Source organism: Biomphalaria glabrata, chromosome 5 (genome assembly GCF_947242115.1).
Source record: "Biomphalaria glabrata chromosome 5, xgBioGlab47.1, whole genome shotgun sequence".
Taxonomy (NCBI): domain Eukaryota; kingdom Metazoa; phylum Mollusca; class Gastropoda; family Planorbidae; genus Biomphalaria; species Biomphalaria glabrata.
The window spans coordinates 41,235,714-41,255,310 of NC_074715.1; the positions used below are offsets into that span (position 1 = coordinate 41,235,714).

Consider the following 19,597-nt stretch of genomic DNA (forward strand, 5'->3'; position numbering starts at 1 on the left):
GCAGCATTTTCAGAAGCAAATGATAATGGAGATAAAATCAACGAAAATTCTTGCTCGTATGAAACGAAGTCACGAAAACGGTCATTGAAAAGCATCTACTAACGTTTCCAGGTGTAGGACATATTTACCAAATGTTGCAGTTTTTAGTTCCTGACACGTTGAGAAGTGAACAAGGTTTTTCTCTTCATATTTGGTTTATCCACAGTTGTAGGCCTAACTTTGCTTGAAGCACTTCACATCATTACACGCAGTTGTGACAATTTTGTCTTTACTTTGAAGTTTCAAATGTAAGTCTTGCAGGTGAACAGTGAGATCAACTTCAGATGCCAAATCCTGAACCCATTCGTCAGTTTGGAAATGTTCAACAGGTTCACCTTTCATGTTCAGAAATGATACAAATTCCTCACGCAGTGCAAAAAATCTCAATACTTTACGACAGGAGAGCCAGCGGACTTCTGTGTAGAAGGGAAGACAATCAAATTCGTGTCCAATGTCATCCAGAAACATTGAAAATTGGCGATGATTTAAGCCACGGGCACGAATAACATTGAAAACGTCTGAAACTGGTCTTTGCACATGTTGAAACTGTAATTGCTTTGCACTTAATGCTTCTAGGTGAATGATGCACTGAAAATGAGCAAATTTAAAATTGACATCAGTCTCTCTTATTTTCGCAAGTATCTTTGCACCAACACCATTTCTAACCCAAATCATGGTTGGTGCACCATCCGTTGTTAAACTAGCTAGCTTTACCAGAGGTAAATTGTACTGCAATATCACCTCCTGTCATTTCTTAAAAACATCCTTTGCTTGTTATGCATAAAACAGAGCTCAAGTAGTTCCTCATGTATCTCAAAATTCCAGTCACGGGTTCTTATGAATAGAGACAAAACTGTGTTACACCCTTTACATCAATTGACTCATCGAGAGCCAATGAAAAGAATTCAAAATCATCTATTTTGTTCTTTAATTGTTTACGCAAGCTGACTGACATATCACTTATTTCATCTCCCAGTATGTTCCTAGTTAATGTTATTTCTTTGAATGCTTTCACCTTTTCTGGACAAATTACTTCGGCAGCTTTAACGACACACTCCCTATAAAATCACCATCACTAAATTATTTGTGACAAATGTAAGTCTAACTCTTAACAAATTGGTTATTTATAACGAGATATTAACAATTAATACTAATTTAAAAGTCAACAAATCAACCCTAAACTTAAAAGATAACTTGAAAATTAATAAATAAACGAAATTTTCGCGAAATTATTTGCTTTTAAAAAATCTGATAGTTTAAGAATAGTTATTAAGTTCAACGAAGTTGATTGTTAGCCTACTTTTTTTTTATTTTTGCAGTAAATATTTTACCTGAAAAGTAGTGGTGACTGTGAACGCTATGTTTGACATGCCAGATGCAAGTGTATGGTTATCTGGACAAATAGAAAACTAAGAAGCTTATCTATCTTCAAGATCCTCCTGTAAGGATGGCTGCCTGGTTGGTGATTTCATTTTTGGTCACTTCATCCCCAATTAAATTTCGTTTTGTATCCTATCATAATCAGTATTTTTTGGTTAATCCACATTTTTTTTGTTTGGTCCACAGATCACAAATAACTTGTACCAGGTTTTTCTAAGTAATTTTTGTTTATCGATTTATATTTTAGCTAATTAAAAAAAAATTTGACATTTAGTGCTATCATGAATTAGAAGCTGAAACGAATCAGAAAAAAAAATCATTTTGTATATTTGTTATTCTTGATTCTCCTGAGTCTACATAGGATGCGTGGAATGATTTGTTTGAAGTCTTAGGTTCTATCTAGATAGATTTATGCTTGAGATACGAATGCTCCTAAAGTTTACCATATTCGCCAAGCTGTCTTACTAGTCATCTTTAAGTTGACATTCTGGATTAAACTAGAGAAAACAAGTTCCTTTAAAAAAAGAAATTCATTATTTTTCCCCAAGACTTGACAAATGACAGAAGAAAACTCCATAGACCAGGACAGTACAACAGAAATGGAATTTAAAAAAAAAAAGGGTTTTTAATGTCATCTATTTATTAGAAAAATGCAAACACGTATAACAATTATGTTAATTGACTGAGGTCATAAGTACTTTAATTGACATGACGTCTCCCAGCACTCACTTGGTCACAGAGTTACACATCAAACTATTTACAACTTTTTGTACACCACTGTTTCTTCTCATCAACAGTACAAATAAAAACTAGCCGACACATTAATCTATGAGAATAGTGTACATTACACTGATGAACGGGTTACTCATTTATTGAATTATGTTTCTTGAATGCCAATCGATTTTCTTATTCAATAGTACGAGTGTAAACTATGGCAATGTCCAATTCAGACATGAAAAAGAATAAAACTGAAGTCTAAACATAAATAAAAGATTAGAAAAATGACAACATAGTCCTCATTATCTGTCCCTTGACAATTCGTGTAAGTAATTCCCTCCCTTTTCCCCTGTCAACATGCCGAAGTGATGATAGGTAGATGCTATGCATGTAGACTAGCTCAAAGAACTACAGCTCAAGTTAGGATTCTAAACAGTCAATGAACTTTTACATCCTGTCTTAAGTTATGATTCTAAACAGTCAATGAACTTTTTCATCCTGTCTCAAGTTATGATTCTAAACAGTCAATGAACTTTAACATCCTGTCTTAAGTTATGATTCTAAACAGTCAATGAACTTTTTCATCCAGTCTCAAGAAATGATTCTAAACAGTCAATGAACTTTTTCATCCAGTCTCAAGAAATTATTCTAAACAGTCAATGAACTTTTTCATCCAGTCTCAAGTTATGATTCTAAACAGTCAATGAACTTTTTCATCCAGTCTCAAGTTATGATTCTAAACAGTCAATGAACTAGTTCATCCAGTCTCAAGTTATGATTCTAAACAGTCAATGAACTTTTTCATCCAGTCTCAAGTTATGATTCTAAACAGTCAATGAACTTTTTCATCCAGTCTCAAGAAATGATTCTAAACAGTCAATGAACTAGTTCATCCAGTCTCAAGTTATGATTCTAAACAGTCAATGAACTAGTTCATCCAGTCTCAAGAAATGATTCTAAACAGTCAATGAACTTTTTCATCCAGTCTCAATCTGTTCACCAACTTTTATGACACTTTAGTGACTGACAGCAAAGAAAACCAGCTTTACACTTTGTCATTTTCATTCTTATAACAAACCAACAGCTTGAAACTAAGGAAGTGCAAGAGAAATACAAACAAACAAAAAAGTTCTTGACACAATAAATACTATACATTTGTTGTTGTTTTTGCACCAAATTCTTTTTTTTTTAGTAATATTGTAGCTGGACATTTGAACAAAGAATTAAATTAACAAGTCTAGCAATACGCATCAAATTTCAAAGAAACTATTACATCTGTAAAATTGTATAAATAGCTCCAAGCCAATAATATCATTGGCTTACCTACCTCAAAACAATTTTATCCGACACAGCTATAGCCATTTCAACAAATATACATACACAGTATCAAATGGTTTCTTTCTTAACACACACTCCATATTTCCAAGGAACACAGCTATTGATAAATTAATGATGGTTATCTACAGAAGTCTAATACATGAAGCTCACTGAAAATGTACATTTATTGTTCTGTCAAGAGATTTGTACACTGAACATTTCAAAGAAAAACACAAGTATATACAAAATGAAAGCTTGGTACACTAGCATTAAGAACAATGGACAGATCAAAGGAAATACTGAGTAACATAACAACCAATAGTGTTGCAGTTAATGGGATATGCTATTTCATTTCTTAAATGTTTGACTGAAAATGGAAACAAATAATTTTTAACTGCTACTCTGAACCATGGGATTACAACTCTACAAGGGGGGTGTGGTGAGAATGTCTTCTGCATAACAAAGCTGAGGTCTTTGAGAACATAGTTGAACAAAGCCATACAATCATTTTATTATTTGGGTTCTCAAGGGGATTTTGACATACATTTAGAAACAAACTTAGAAATTTAAAAATAATTTGTTCCCATGTTTTTCATTTATTAGACAATGGAATTTTACAACTTTGTCTTTTCCCATACAATCCACAGGACGATACAAAAGTATCACAAAAGAAAAAGTGATAGTTCAGTACTAGAACTTTACTCTTGTAAGTTCAGATTCTTCTGATTTCTCTCTTTGCATCTTCCTTCACTTTGTGTTGCATCAACTGCATACATGCTGCAGCATCCTCTTTACTGTCATGGCCACCAGCTTTATTAACAAATGAAAAATGATAAGCATTAAATGACAAACTTTCATTACAGACAACAGCAAGTTTAAAGGAAAGGGCTTTCAGAAAATAATTGTAAAAAAAATTATTCAATTGCGAGTAGCTAGGCAAGAAAATATTTTGCAAAACATGCAAACATCAAAGTTAACAAATGAACTCTAGCAATGTCTGTCTTGCTTTAGCAAGTATTAGTTTGTGCACACACACATTTATTTCACATGCAAGTCCACAAAAGAAAACAAGATGGCCACTGCATTTCAGTTGTACAAGTATCACAACTTTACCCAATATGAGACCATTATTATCATATACAGGCTATTAGATTATTGAGGAATGCAGTATTTCCCATGGCTACGCAGCCCCAGCTGTGACCTACATTTTTGCCACACCCAGGACAAGCATAATCATTGTCCGCAGGTGGTCAATTTAGATTTTCTTTTTGCCGCCTGCGTCTGTCCTCGGCAGCGGATTTCCTTTTGGTCTCTAATGTGTATCCTGCGGCCTTCGTGAGTGACCTCCAGCTGTCTCATTCTGAGGCTGCCCGCAACCAGGTGCTCTCTTCTATGTCAGCTAAGGAAAGTTGACACCTAAGCTGGTCTTTGAAGCGTTTTCGTGGGGCGCCTCTGTTACGTCGACCACCTTTCAGCTCACCAAAAAAGACTGCCTTTGGCATACGTTCGTCTCCCATACGGGATACGTGCCCTGCCCAGCGTAACTGTCGGACCATAAGAAGTTCCTCTCTACTGTCCATACTGGCGTTCACAAGGACATTGCTGTTTGTAGTGCGGTCTTGCCACCGTATGTCCATGATGGAGCGCAAGCATCTTTGGTGAAAGCACTCAAGAAGTCTTAGTTGTTTTCTGTATAGTGTCCATGTCTCGGAGCCATATAGAAGGGTTGAGAGAACCACCGCCTGGTAGACAATGATTTTTGTAGGCGGAGCTATTTGTTTCGCCAAACTCTCGCATGAAGGCGTCCAAAAGCGCTACTGGCCCTGGCCAGATGGTTACCAACTTCCCTTGAAAGTGAGGCATCATTTGGAGCAATGCTGGGTCAAATGAGGCAGCGATTGCACAAAGGCATCTACATCCGGTTTCATTCAGACAGCAATGTGTTCAATCTTCAATGTCTACTATCCCATACAAAAACAAAGGAGATGGTCATAACGGAGCTTCTCTATGCCGATGATTGCGCCCTGCTAGCTCACAATGAACATGATCTCCAGAACACTGTAAAGGAATTTGCATATGCTGCCGCCTCTTTTGGTTTATCTATAAACCTCGGGAAAACAGAAGTCACCCAATAAAACATACTCAGCCCCAAGGATCACCATAAACGGACAGCCCCTTAACGTGGTAGACCACTTCACATATCTAGGTAGTATAGTGTCCAAAAAAAATATTTCTGCTTTATATATTAGATATAGATATATATATTATTTTTTTATGTTTATGATTTGAAGAGGGACCATAATTAGCCTTTGCACCTATATATGAAGAAATAGATTTGCAATAGTGCTATTGTTTTTAAACATTTAAACAAGAAGACAGCAGAACAAAAACAGTGTGGAAATGACTAGACTGTATGTAAGATAAGATATGGATTGTAATACAAACCATCGTCTTGGATGATCTTTTGCAAAATGTCAACCATAAGATTCCTAAGTGCACGCTTGTAAGGAAGTCCCAAACGATGTGGAAACACTAGAGATGTATCAACAACAGTACTGTGTATCAACTGTGGAGTAGAGTATTCCAAGACATAAAATAAAAGAAATGCTTTTAAAGTCAGTTATTAAGTAATGCACATTTGAGACCAAAAGGAAATCTGCTGAAGAACTTAAATAGGCTTTGTCTGTGTCAGATATGGTAAAATAAAGTGCTTGATTTGTGTAGCCACATTAAAAATGGCACTCAGCCTTAATCTTTGGACTTGAAGACAAGCCCTATAGATTAGAATATGTCTACTTTTTTTGTTTTATAATAGGAATTGTTACTAGCCTGAAAATGCAAACATTTTTATCTTTTAGGGGTGGAAGCTAAATAGACAGTTTCTGAGTCTTTAGCTTCAAAATTCTTTAACATAGGCCTGAGGTCTCTGACCTGTTTTAAAATTGAATTTTTAAACCACCTTGTCTAAGAAAAAAGTCATAATGAAATACAACCATGATAAAATATATAAATCTATAAAGAAACATTGTATTTATTGCAACAAGAGTTAAACAAAATCCTCACACCTTTAAAGCGACCAGATCACTCTCCAAACTGTGTCCAATGAGTATAGTCTTATCTGATATCAAGCTAAGCATGACAGCCTGGACACCTCTCAAATTAGTTGTGACACCTTTCATGTTTGCCTCAGTAATACCACTAAATCTGTGAATACAATTTTGTTAACCCTTTACAGTTTTTTTCCACAGAAATATTTTGTTTTATTGTTTAGTTTTTAAATAACTATCAATAGCTTCACACAAATATCATTTCAACAAAATGAAATGCTACACACTTGATTTCTTAACATTAATAATAATATTAACACCTTTAGAAAAATCCTGACGAACTCTCAATAAGGGAGATCCTTTTTTTTTTCAAGTTACTGAAATGATTATTACCATGAAAAGCCAATACAATGACTAAAACACAAAATATCATTTGTATTTAAATTATGTTATAGCTTAAGATATATAGTACTAGTGAACTTTTTTTAAATCCAGCTATTAGCTCTTGAAATGAATTCAGAACCATATTTTTTTAAATGTTTAATTTGGTCTCGATTTTAGTTGAGGTTGGAAGAGGTACATTTTATTATAATTTGCACCACTGGATTTTTTTTCTCATTTGCCCTCCATCAAGAAAAACCAATTGAAAAGAACGTTGCTAATCACCTGGTATTATAATCAATGACATCTGTATCAGGTTTGACAAGGCTCTCGTACACAGTGTTGCAATCCTCACCAACAACAGTGACTCTGGCCAGTTCTAGACCTGCTTTAGTGTAGACCTGCATATAGAAAAAAAGGTTATGTGAACTATCAACATTCTAACACATGACACTAGCATGTATAAATAACAAACTATATACATCTTTATGGATACCACTATATGTAAGATATTTAATATTTAAATATATATGTGTATGTAATTCTTATCAGCATTTTATGACAAATTTTGTTGACTAAAATTATGAATAAAAACTTTACATTTTGTAAAGTATTATAATGTTTATAAGATAATATATATTATTTAGTTCATGTTCTTATTAGATAAGAGTTAACAGTTAAAATGTGTATCTATTTCGAAGTTTAAAAGATGTATTATGCCAATGTTATAACAAGTAAATAGAATGTATACTAAGGTAAAAAAAATATTTAGGAAGGACCTCATTGCTTTTCTTACCATCTCACAGTCAAGAGAATACACTTTGTAGTCGTTATCAGGTGATGGTAGTGTCTTCATATAGCCAGACAGGTTTTCAGTCTTGTTTCTTTCATTGACGTGAAACTAAAGAAAGACAAAAAAGGAAACATATAGTTTTTGCTTATAATGAGAACATTAAGCAGTGAGTAAAGATTTACAACAGATACCAGTTTTTTTTTTAAATAATAAAATAAGATAAAAAATTAGGTAGATAAAAAGTGAGTTTTATAACATTTTTTTTTAAAGAACCGAAAAATGAAGTAGTTACTCTTAGTATAAATGATTATTTTAATTAAATAAAATAAAATGTTGCTACTACTAATTTTATTAACTCTAAGCATATTTATTTAACTTTTTGCACCTTTTTTTATATTTAAATTACTAAATATTTATAAATAAAATATAAATAGTACAAGTTTTATGTTGAAACAAATGATACATACATTTTGAGTCTTTTGATTTCAATCAAACATTATTTAATTAACTTTATTGAATATATTTACAATAATAACTGCGACATATGTGGATGGGAGAGTCTCTCCAAAATAAGGCTTTCCAGTCACATGAAAAAGTGTTTTATGAGATGAGCGATAGACTTTACGAATAAAGGAGGCCTACATAATAACTTTGTACATTAAAAAGTAATATGTGCCATTCAAAGTTTACTTAAATGCTCCAAAACAAATATAGTGAGTTAACAGAAACAACCTGGTTACAAAAGTAAGTGCACACAAGCAGCATTGGTCTGTAAGTCATTTAGTCAAGTACACAAAAAAATCTAACCTCGGCCACTTGACATCCTTGGGTGCCAGCTCTTTCACTACAACAAGAATAACGAGATTCCAGTGATCCTGCAACTGGTAGGGAAAGATCAAAACAAGCTCATAATGTAGCAGATAGATAACCTAGATAACAGAATAGTTAATACAAAGGTGAAAGAAATGAATGCAATGAGGGATAGACTTACTTTTCATTTTATAAGCACTACCGTAGTGATATATACACTTTTCTACAGATGCTGGGCTTCCATCTTTGTTGACATAATATCTCTTCCCACAGCGTCTGCAAGTTCTTTCATTATCTAGTGTTTCAAGGAGAGAGAAAACAGTTGTGATGAATTCAATGTGAGAAGAATGAAACTGATTGAATGAATCACTAAGTTTCATTGTTCAAAAATGTATCTTTACTAAAGCCTTTATCAACTGGGTATGTTCAGTTTTTTAAATACTTATGATTTATGTCTTGAAAATTCTTCTGTCTCTCCCCCACCCACTCTTGATAATGCACATTAATTTGTATCAATTTTTATAGCATTGATCTGTTTCTTGAAAAAGAATGAAAACTACTCTCTAACTAATCATTCCAAAAGCTACTAAATTGGATAAACCTAGACTTCAAATAAAAAAAAACAAGCAACACTTTTGAGCTTTGATAAAATAGAGCTATTAGTCGACTTGTAAGCGGAAAAAGGATTTATTTTAAAAAGAATATTTTCAAAGTTTCTTATTATATCAAGTAGATATTAGTGTATAATAAATATATGAAATTTTCAACAAAAAACCCCCCGCAATATTTAGTTAATGTCATTCTAGAAAAAAGAAATCTCTCTCTGTGTCACATATATCACCTTCACCTATATATATATATATAGGTAGAGGTGATATGATGCTACATGAATTTCTGATACAAGATTATGGCATACATCTATTGTAACCTTTCTATTAAAAAAAAAACAACCCCCCCCCCCCCCCCAAAAAAAAAAAAAATCTAATTTACTGCAAAAGCTGAGTATTGAGTAATGCGACTGATTTTGACAAATGTATAAAGAAATTAAAAGAAGTTAAATTACCTTTCAATAAGCTGTCCTTTGCATCTTCCTTATAAAAAATCACTTTATTGTTTCCATTTGAAGAAGGTCTAGGATATCCATTGGCTCTAAGCTGATCTTCAGTCAAAATGTATTTCACTAGACGTTCATATAATCCTTTGCCTGTTAGATTTCAAATGTGTTGTTGTTGTACCAATAGACATTTCAAATTAGCACTAGATAAAACAATATAACAATAACAATAAAACAGCTGTATATTTTACCTTTATGTGTTACAGGTATTCAATAGTTTTGATAGGGGATGACTAGTCACACTTAGTTCTGACTTCCTAACTATCTAAATCAGTTTTGACTTCCTATCTAAGTCAGTTTTGACTTCCTAACTATCTAAATCAGTTTTGACTTCCTATCTAAATCAGTTTTGACTTCCTAACTATCTAAATCAGTTTTGACTTTCTAACTATCTAAATCAGTTTTGACTTTCTAACTATCTAAATCAGTTTTGACTTCTTAACCATCTGACCCAAGTTTTACTTCCTAACCATCTGATTCAGTTTGACTTTCTAACTATTCGAGTCAATTTTGATTTCCAGCAGATTCAGTTTTGACAGCTGAACTATTTGACTACTTCAAAAGCCCATACAAAAAACTATTATAATATAATAACTATGATAGTGCTTATATTCCTGCCCACCATATCTAGCTTGACAGAAGCATAAAGCAGACTAGGTCAATCTTTCAATTTCAAGTTTTTAACATTTTTGTTTTTCTTACTATCAATATTGTTATGCAAGAATGAAAAGATTTAAAATCATATTTTACAAGACTAACTTACAAAAGCTAATAATCTATAGTTTTTTTTTTACCAGTAATATTTATTGGTAAATTTTTCCCTGGGACACCAGATCGATTTAAAGTAAAGCTGGTTTTGGCTGCATGAGATCCTCCAAGTGTGGCTGCATGGGACTGAGACATATGTGATGGCTGCGATGTAAGCCCAGGACAATGTTTCTTAGAGGATGAAGGTTGAGACTCAGAGGCTTTCTCCCTGATTTTTTTAACAGCATTTACCAAGAGGCGAATATAAATATTTTTATTGCAAGCTCTTTCATAAACAGTCCCTTCTTCCTCTTGGGCCTGTAGAAAAAAAGTTGGAATTTCAGATTAATTTTTTGTTTACAATACTACTATTTAATTCACACTTTTGGAATGGAAACCCTCTGGGTGGATGGACATGATTCTTCAAAACAGCTCTAACGATTTTCCTAGAAATTTTACTTTTGATTTATATTGTTGGGAAAAGAATTACTAGTTCGTTGGCCGCACTGGGAAAATTATAGTTTGACCATTATAATTTTTCAAAGTATAAAAGGAAACAATTTAAATTTGGCTACAAAACTAGAAAATCTTTATGTCTTCTGGTATTTCCGCTAGGTAACATTCATTAGTCGGAGGTGTTGTGGTTGAGCAGTAAAGTGCTTGGCTTCTGAACCAGGGGTCCTGGGTTCAAATCCAAGTGAAGACTGGAATTTTTAATTTTGAGATCTTTGGGTGCCTCTGAATCCATCTGGCTCTAATGGGTACCCGACATTAAACGGGGAAAAGTTAAGGCGATTGGTAGTTGTGCTGACCACATGACATGCTCGTTAACTGTGGGCCACAGAAACAGATGACCTTTACATCACAGCCCTATAGATCACAAAGTCTGAAAGGGGAACATTTAACATTCATTTGTTAAAACACCCTCTATAAGATAAATAAAGGAAGTATTGTCTTTTTTTAAAAGAAGTGTGTTTTATGTTTTTCTTGTTGGTCTTCCATACAATTTGTGGTGGGGCAGGCTGAAGGTATAAAATATGTTTACATGCTTTTGATGTTTCATCAAAATTGAAGATTATTACATCCTAGCCCAAACATCCAACAGAAAGGTGGAAATGGCACCAAGCAGGGTTTAAATCCGGAACCACCAAGATGACAGTCTAGAGTGCATACCACAAGACACCATCACTTTAGTAGTTTGTGTGAAATTGGGGTTATACTATGAAGCAAGGTGTCAACCCTCCACCCACAAAGTGATAAAATGAATGGCTTAAAATCAATTTTAAAAAGTGTTCATAAATAACCAAGAAATTAATACAATAAAGTTGTCACAAGCTACAAAGGCACTAAATAGTCAGACTGACCTTAAACTTTGTTTATTAAAAAATAAAAATTGCAGCAAGAATGATGCCATTTACTAGCAATACTTAAGTAATAAAAGTAGCTTTTTATGTCACATACTGTGTCTACAAATATCAAAGTTACACAAAACTTGTGAAGCATTCTTTAAAAAGATATCAATTATTTATTATTAATTAATACCAGTAAGATTTAGCGAATCTATTTCATGTGAAATCAAAGATATAAATATTCTTGTTGGATTTCTTTTAATTAGAGTGTTTGTATTTTCCATTCAATTCTTGTTTTTTTGTGCTGTATAAAATTACAGACTGTTTAGCGCTATCCCAACACAACACAGCAATTACCTTTTGAAATGCTGTTTCTTCTGAACTGAATTTCAGATATTCTTCTATGACAATATTGAGATAACGTTGACGTATGTTGCTAGGAACTTTGTCTCCAAATGAGGTAGGAATAATGGGACGTTTTAAATTAGTCTGAAAAATCAAATTAATAAGATCTTAATTACTTTTACTAAGAATTTACAATGAACATTATACAGTAGCATTAAGTACTACAAAAAAAATTTCACATTATTTTTTAATCAAAACATTATGGGCTACTGATGTTTAATCTTTTAATAGATGTAAATAATTAACGACAAGACATTTCTTACCATTGTTGGTTCATGTGCTTTGCGCTTCTCAGTCTTGGAAGCTGTGCTTGCTATTGTAACAAGCCTGCCTCCAGAAATTTCACAATTTCCGGGTGTATCACTTTTTCTCTTCTTGGAGTAGAAAGAATTGGGGGAGTAGACACTACTACCTGGTCGTGTTGTACCCAATTTGACTGGCGTCGCAGGCTTGGGAATGTGAGCTTCTCTCTTCTTAGAAGCAGCTAAAGCACTGTCAGCAGAAGATGTCAGCAGTGAAGGACTAGAGTTTGATTTATTTTCAGAAAGTTTGTAGCTTTTACCAGTTAAGTCTGATGGCTAGATATGCAAAAATAATAAAAATACAAAATGAGACATAAATACAAACACCTAGTTTTCTATAAAGATGCAAAGTAAAATAATTAATTCAAAAATCTGAATAAAACTATGAATAACAGAAAAAAGTAGAAAATGGTCTTAATATCTATTGGATTTGACAGACTACATAGATTATACACAAAATAATGTCTTTTTTTTTCAATATTTTTTTTTAAACCATGAATCTTTCAATACTAAATTACACTGTCAAAAATAATGAAGTAAATATTTCTATCATTAATACACTATATACAAGGTTTAAAAAAAAAAGTTAAATTTAGGTACAATTATTCCAGCAGCTAAAAGGGGCAATGAAAAAGACATTCATAAAATAATCACTGACAGTGTTCAACAGACTAGGCCTACAAAATGAACTGATCTACTATATTTTGCTCAGAAAGTTGTATGAACACAGACATACCAGTTCAGATTCTCTCCCTTCTCTAGCAGCAGCTTTTAGCAAAGCTCTTTTCTGCATCTCAACAATACGATTATGCATGACTTCAGCAGGACTCATTCTTGGTCTCATCTGTGCTGGGGCTGTTATTGGCTTTCGTATCTTAAAAAGTACAAATATAAAATGTTTCTAAATAAGTGAAGGTCCATAAATCAAGTGACCTACTGTTGACAATAACTTTAGTGAATAAAATGTATTGCGTTGCGACTCTGCATGGGGTAATTTACTTGAAATCAATGAATACATATATCCATTGACCCTAATCATGCATCTTCTCTCCACCTCCTTAGTTCCATGGCTAACTTTCCATTGCCCTTCTTCCCACCATTACTTGAAACATTTCCAGTTTCTTTCATAACATCAATGATTAAAAAATGTATAGACTTTGTTTTTAATGACCTGGTCTTATAATTATTATCACTTCTGTTAAACATAAAACATAATGCCCTATAGTTTTGTTGTCATGAAAAATATTTTTAATCCTTTTTTTTCTATTCGTATTGAGTCCTATAGATGAAAATCCCTTAAGCCAATACTAATAATATGAAAAGAAAAACTGATACAATAGCTTTACATCAACATCTGAATAAATCAATCTAAGTTAATAAATGTTGACATTCATTTTCACTCTCTGACATATAAAACATATTGAAAATATCACAACTGGAGATTTTCACAATAAATATTTTATTCTTAACCATGTTAATAAGGACACTCTATAAATATAGGTCACTGTTGCCAACGAAAGAATAGAAATAACTTTGTGCTACATACACAAGAGCTTAGAAATAAAAGTGCAAAAAAATTATTGTCTATGTCACGTAACATAAAGCAGCTGTCGCATTAAGTTTAGTTTTAGATTGTATTTATGCAGGTCATGGTTATATGTTGTTGAGTAACGACAGGTTTATTTAAAAGGATGATTGTTTTTCCATAAGCTCTAAAAATAGTTTGGACGTTACTAGAAAAACTGGCAAAAGTATTTAAAGAAGGGATATGTTCAGTTTAAGAGGGTGACGACTAGAGAAAATGAATTTAAATTAAATTGTATCATATATTTATGTTGTGTGTATATTATTAAAGTGATTCCTAGTTCCAGAATTAAAGCTTTTATCATATCTCCGGCATCACAAAATAGTTTGAGAATTCAGAAATTGTCTAAAGGAGAGATCTATATAAAATTATAGCATCAGAGACATAGTGTCTGATCAACATAAGCTCATTATAAAATCAATACATCGTTGTCATCTGGCACTTAAACATATATCGTCACAGTATACCTTATGATAAATTACATAGCTAATAAACACTTTCTGTACATACATACTACAGATACATCAAATATAGCTAGCTATTTATAGTTCCTGCAATAGATGAAAATCTCTTTAAAGAATGAAAAGACAATTTTAAAATGAAAAGTGTTTACTTTATTAGCAGCACTATGTGCCATCCTCTTCTTGCCAAGAGTAGCTAGGATGTTTTCAGGTTCTTCAAAACTTGTCTGAGTCTGAAAAACAAGTATATAGTTTCAGTAAGATTAATGTTCAAAGTTTGACAAAGTCACAAGCAAAACGATATAATTAAATTAAGAAAACTGTTGTTTTTTGGTTTAACACCATATAAAGAATAATCCAAAGTAGACTAATACCAAAATAAATATGTTGTGACAACTAGAAACAACTGTAATTCAAATGCAATGTAAAATCACATTTCTCACCTTTAATTTTTTAGATTGTTCAGGAGTTAGTTTGGCCAATTTAGCCTTTGCTGCTAACTGTCTCTCAGTTTCCTGAAAAATCCTGAGACATTCATCAAATGTATCTGAATCTGATAACATATCAACCTCATCAGAAAAAGAAAAATGTTTTTCTTCCATTGGCTGCTCCTCAGCCTCAGACTCACTGAGCTCATACACTTCTGGCTCTTTAGCAGGCATCTCAATAATTTGAACATCTGAATCATATCCATCATTTTCCTCATAGTTTCCAGGATCAACTTTTACATGTTGAGTTTTCTCTTTGGAGGATTTTCCATTCAGGCTTGTTTTAGAGCTGCTTTTAATACTTTTATTATGACTTTCAAAATTTGTTTTAGATTTTGAATTTTTATTTACAGATGAGGTGAAGCTACCATTTGTATGAAGATTGTTTTTCTCTGCCTTTATAACTATGTCTGGCTTTTTCTTTTTTTCACCACTGTGACTTACAGACTTGATCAAATTTCTGTCTTTGTGCAACATTTGATGAACACTTACAAGACTTTCTTTAGATTCTTTCTTAACTATTACATCTGATAAATTACTTTTAGGGCTCAAATCATTTTTAGAACTTTTACTATCACTTGAATTACTTTTAGATTTAGATGATGTCAAATTAGATGAACTCATAGTAGTCTTAATTTCACTACTGGAGGTTTCCGTTTTAGACTTTTCTTGCTGTTTTAATTTCACTTTATTTTCAAAAGATTTGTGTCTGTGATCATTCTGTACAGATACCACCCCATTCTGAAGTGAAGGATTGTCTGACTTGCTAACTGATGCTGTTGAAGAGGATGTCTTTGATGATACTTTACCTGAGTAGTCTGAATGTCTTGACTTTGAACTGTGCTTGTTTTCCTTTTCTGAATTGGAGCTACCCGCTCTCTCCGTGTGTTTTAAGGACTTGTGAGAACTGTCTTTTGACGAACTTTTCTTTTTGCTGCTAGTTGATGAGGGTTCTTTTTTATCTTTAGCTGAATGTGATAATTTAGAATTCGATGTACTACTGTCAACATGGGTGGAGGAAGTCTTTGATGAACTAGACTTAGAAGATGACTTTGAGGAGTGCACATGTGCTTTAGAATCAGGCTTAGAAAAGTCTGATTGATTCTTACTATCAGAATTTTTAGATCTGGAAGAACTTTTGCTAAAAGACTTTGAATGAGAATGTGAACTTTCTGATATTGAGCGGCTGGTAGAATGTTTTTTTCTAGAAGATTCTGATTTGTGAGTACTTGAGTTTGATGAGTGCGAACGATGAATATGAACTTTAGATTGGCTAACATCAGATGTTTTAGATGTGCTGTCAGGACTGTAAGGGTGCTTGGTAGAGGTGTTCACAATTTTGTCAGATTCTGAGGACTTTTTGGGGCTGGCTTCACCTGAAAGCCGAGCCAATTTACTAGTTATCTGGGATGATGGTGTGAGAAGAGATGCAAAGTCCATAAGCTTATCTTCTATACTGGCAGTTTGTTTGTCATTTCTACAGCTCACATCTTCATCAGAGTCAGTTAAATCATCATCATGCCATGATTCTTTGCATTTACCTGACTCCTCAGTGCATTCTTCTTCACTAAAATTAGCCTCAGGCAGAGTTTCTACATCTTTAGACTGCACCTGCTTCACAAATATTTGGTTTGTGTCTCCTTTGTCTGCTTCACCGCTGCTGTCCTCACCACTAGAAACTACTTGGGCAACAAAAGCAAAATTTTTTACAGGATCATATTCAATTGTTCGGCTAGGCCTTTTATCTGATATATTTTTTGGAGTTGGATTATATGATGGAACAGATACGCTTGCCGCTGACTGAAAGTGTAACTTGGGAGTTGGCACATAGCTAGGTAATGAGTCTGCACCATACACTGGCTTTGGCTTTGGGAGACCAGATATTTTTGGCAATGAAGCCAAATTTAATGGATCATCCAATGATTCTGGCAAGCTTTGATCTGAGTTTGTAAAATTGGGAATAGTGCAAGAATCACCAGTTGAATTTGATGCTGTTTTGTAGATTTCCACAGGTCCTGCTGGTTCACTGGGAGCCAATGTACTGTATTTTGCCACATCTGGCTGGGCATATGTACTTTGAAATAAACCCTGATTATATGTTGATGTATGTTGATACGGTTTTGAACCTGTAGTTGAGTAGCTTGGGCCATTTTCTGTTTTCAAATTAAAGAGAAAAGATACATAAAGTGACACATATATAAAATATACAAATACATATATATACTAATAAAACAATAAATACAACAGCACTTATAACTTGTAATTTTGCTATTTAATAACATCAAACAAATTTGATTGTTGGTTATTTATAATACACTTTAGAACCTCTGTGAAAATTACATCAACATAAATAATGTAATAAAAGGCTCTGGGTTAGTTTTCCTGAAAACTGAACAGGATAATCTCTGCCTGGATCTGTGGTACATAGTATGCACTCAGAACTGTCCTGTCAAGGGTTTCATGTTTGAACCCTGTGGTCATTTTGCATTAGGTTTGTGCTACATAATAATTTTCCTATAATTTCATAAAATAGCTAAAAAGACAAACTAGTCTAAAACGTTTTACACAGGTAAGTCTTAATGTTCTTCTATAATTTGCCTGTAGTGTGTCTGAGCATGATGAGCAAAGTTCCTAATCTTAGGTGACATTAGGACCATGAACTAAAAAGTCCTTCAGGCCATACGTTTTAAGGATAAATAATAGGCATACCTAGAAGAGATTAATGCATGAAGCTTGGCAAGTGATCTCTAAGAGACATATAGAATGTCTCTTAGGTACAAAGACATTTTACTTAAAATTTATCATTTATTGAACTGTTGACAAAGTGAGGCTACTTTATAATTGATTCTTGTACTCACAGGGAGCCAGTGGAATGTACAAAGGAAAGCAGCAGCACAAATATGTACTGAAAAGGCCTCCTTTTAAAAAGGAAACACTGATGTTAGTCATACCGATTGCATATGTGCGACCACAACATAAGCTCATTCAACTTATATTTATATTATAGTCTAGGCCTAGGCACTCTAGGTACTCAGTATTAATATTATTAAGATTACTTTAGACACTTTAGTCTTACTCTAAGTCTGACTCTGACTTAGTTCTAAGATACTTTTAAAGAGTTAAATTTATATAAAGAGTCTTTTACTACTTTTAGTTTTAAGAGAGGACAGTCAATAAATGAGTCATGATACTATGATAATGATAGGATCTAGATCTAAACTTAGAAATCTAGATTCTAGACTAGATCTATATTTTTATATTTTATAACTACTAAACTAGTGCGTGGCTAGTATAAGTTAGGCTAATAAAAAATATAAGAATGGTTATACTATATATTTATTAAGTTATAGTAGTATAGATTACCTAGATTAGATTATTAATAAATATTATTTTAATACTACTTAGACTACTATTAACTAAGCCTAAGGTTTCTAGCTCATATCATTCTACGGGGGCACGTCAGCCGTCACAGTGACAATCTCTCACAATCACATAGATCTACATGTCTACATCATACTACATCATACATGTCATGATGATACATTACATTTACTATTTACATACCTGCTTTGCCAGCAACTTTTTCATCTAATTTTATTGAATGGCGAAAATGACAGTAAGGTCTTTCACAAAGGCCGCTAAGAAAAAAAGGACAATTTACAGCTCTAAAATATCCAGATGTAGGGAACATTATATGGTCTTTTTAAAATTTTAAAATATTGTAATTGCGTTCTGCTCTTAATAACATTTTAATTTTTCTTTTTTTTTTTGTTTACATCAGTAATTCGCCATCTTTGAAGACAGAAATACCCAACTAAACTTATTGTACAGCAAAAAAATACCCAGATTTCTTTTATAGTCCATACTTTTTCTTGGCATTTAGATCTAGATCTATGGGAAAGGACCAATGGCGAACGCTTTTGTGCCAGTTTTTAGTTTAGAATTTATAACTCCGCAATGGTTCAACTTATTAAAAAAATGAAAACATCTGCGGACTCCTCAGCTATTGGGCGATAAAACTAAATTTGACTCTTTTTTCCATATCAGCTATTAAATTTATTATTTAAGTCAACTTTCGGTAGGGGTCGGACCTAATCAGCGAACGCAATTTTCGCGGGAGTCATAATGAGCGAAAGGCCGTAAAAAATAGCGAAATAGCATGTTAAAATATAGGAAATTATGCTTCAAATAGTTCTCTCATCTAACTTCTTCCATGAAGCATTATAACCATTGTCCTCCTTGTGGCATTAGGCCTAAATTTGTTTTCACTTTTCTCGTGCTCCACATCTTCTTTCTCTGCTTGTAACTGATGTCTATATATAGCCTACGAAACTTGCGATCAATTTTTTTTTTTAAAAGAAAGAAAGAAAGTACAAAATTCTATCTCGCCACCTTCCTATAGGCTAGTCCACGTCGTACTACTCTCCATTTCATAAACTCTCGTTACTGCAACTATTTTTTTTAAAGAACTTATGTTCAGTGCACTTAATCACAATCAACTCGATCTCCCCCCCCCCCACACACACACGCTGATTGACCCAAAGACAGATCCCGAATGCGATGGATTTATGATGCATGGAGACAGATCTACAACAGCTTGGGTTTCGGGCATGGAGACGAAAGGCTCAGGAGAGGTCTTGTATATTATATGATAATTCTTAT

The 19,597-nt window shown here is 33.3% G+C and overlaps 1 protein-coding gene across 2 annotated transcripts; it reads right to left on the bottom strand.

Annotated features, from left to right (window-relative positions):
* Nucleotides 1-1,970: 1,970 nt before the first annotated feature.
* Nucleotides 1,971-18,755, bottom strand: LOC106064957 (RNA exonuclease 1 homolog). 2 transcript variants are annotated; one of them, XM_056030144.1, is made up of 15 exons: nucleotides 18,500-18,755; nucleotides 14,891-17,088; nucleotides 14,600-14,680; nucleotides 13,138-13,275; nucleotides 12,363-12,677; nucleotides 12,052-12,183; nucleotides 10,393-10,663; nucleotides 9,548-9,688; nucleotides 8,687-8,779; nucleotides 8,482-8,555; nucleotides 7,678-7,782; nucleotides 7,167-7,282; nucleotides 6,519-6,657; nucleotides 5,899-6,019; nucleotides 1,971-4,263 (listed from the first exon to the last, which is right to left on the bottom strand). In XM_056030144.1, the coding sequence occupies exons 1-15, from the start codon at nucleotides 18,624-18,626 to the stop codon at nucleotides 4,166-4,168; spliced, it is 4,149 nt and encodes a 1,382-aa protein (XP_055886119.1). In that variant the 5' UTR covers nucleotides 18,627-18,755; the 3' UTR covers nucleotides 1,971-4,165. The 2 variants fall into 2 exon arrangements, with proteins under 2 accessions (XP_055886119.1, XP_013079082.2); XM_013223628.2 differs by having other exon boundaries at nucleotides 8,666-8,779.
* Nucleotides 18,756-19,597: the final 842 nt, after the last annotated feature.

Coding starts and splice junctions, on each gene's coding strand:
- LOC106064957 (XM_013223628.2), bottom strand. CDS start 18,626: ATGTTCCCTACATCTGGATATTTTAGAGCTGTAAATTGTCCTTTTTTT. Junction 13,276..14,599: donor CACATAGTGCTGCTAATAAA/GTAAACACTTTT, acceptor GTACTTTTTAAG/ATACGAAAGCCAATAACAGC. Junction 6,658..7,166: donor GTCATTGATTATAATACCAG/GTGATTAGCAAC, acceptor TTGTATTCACAG/ATTTAGTGGTATTACTGAGG.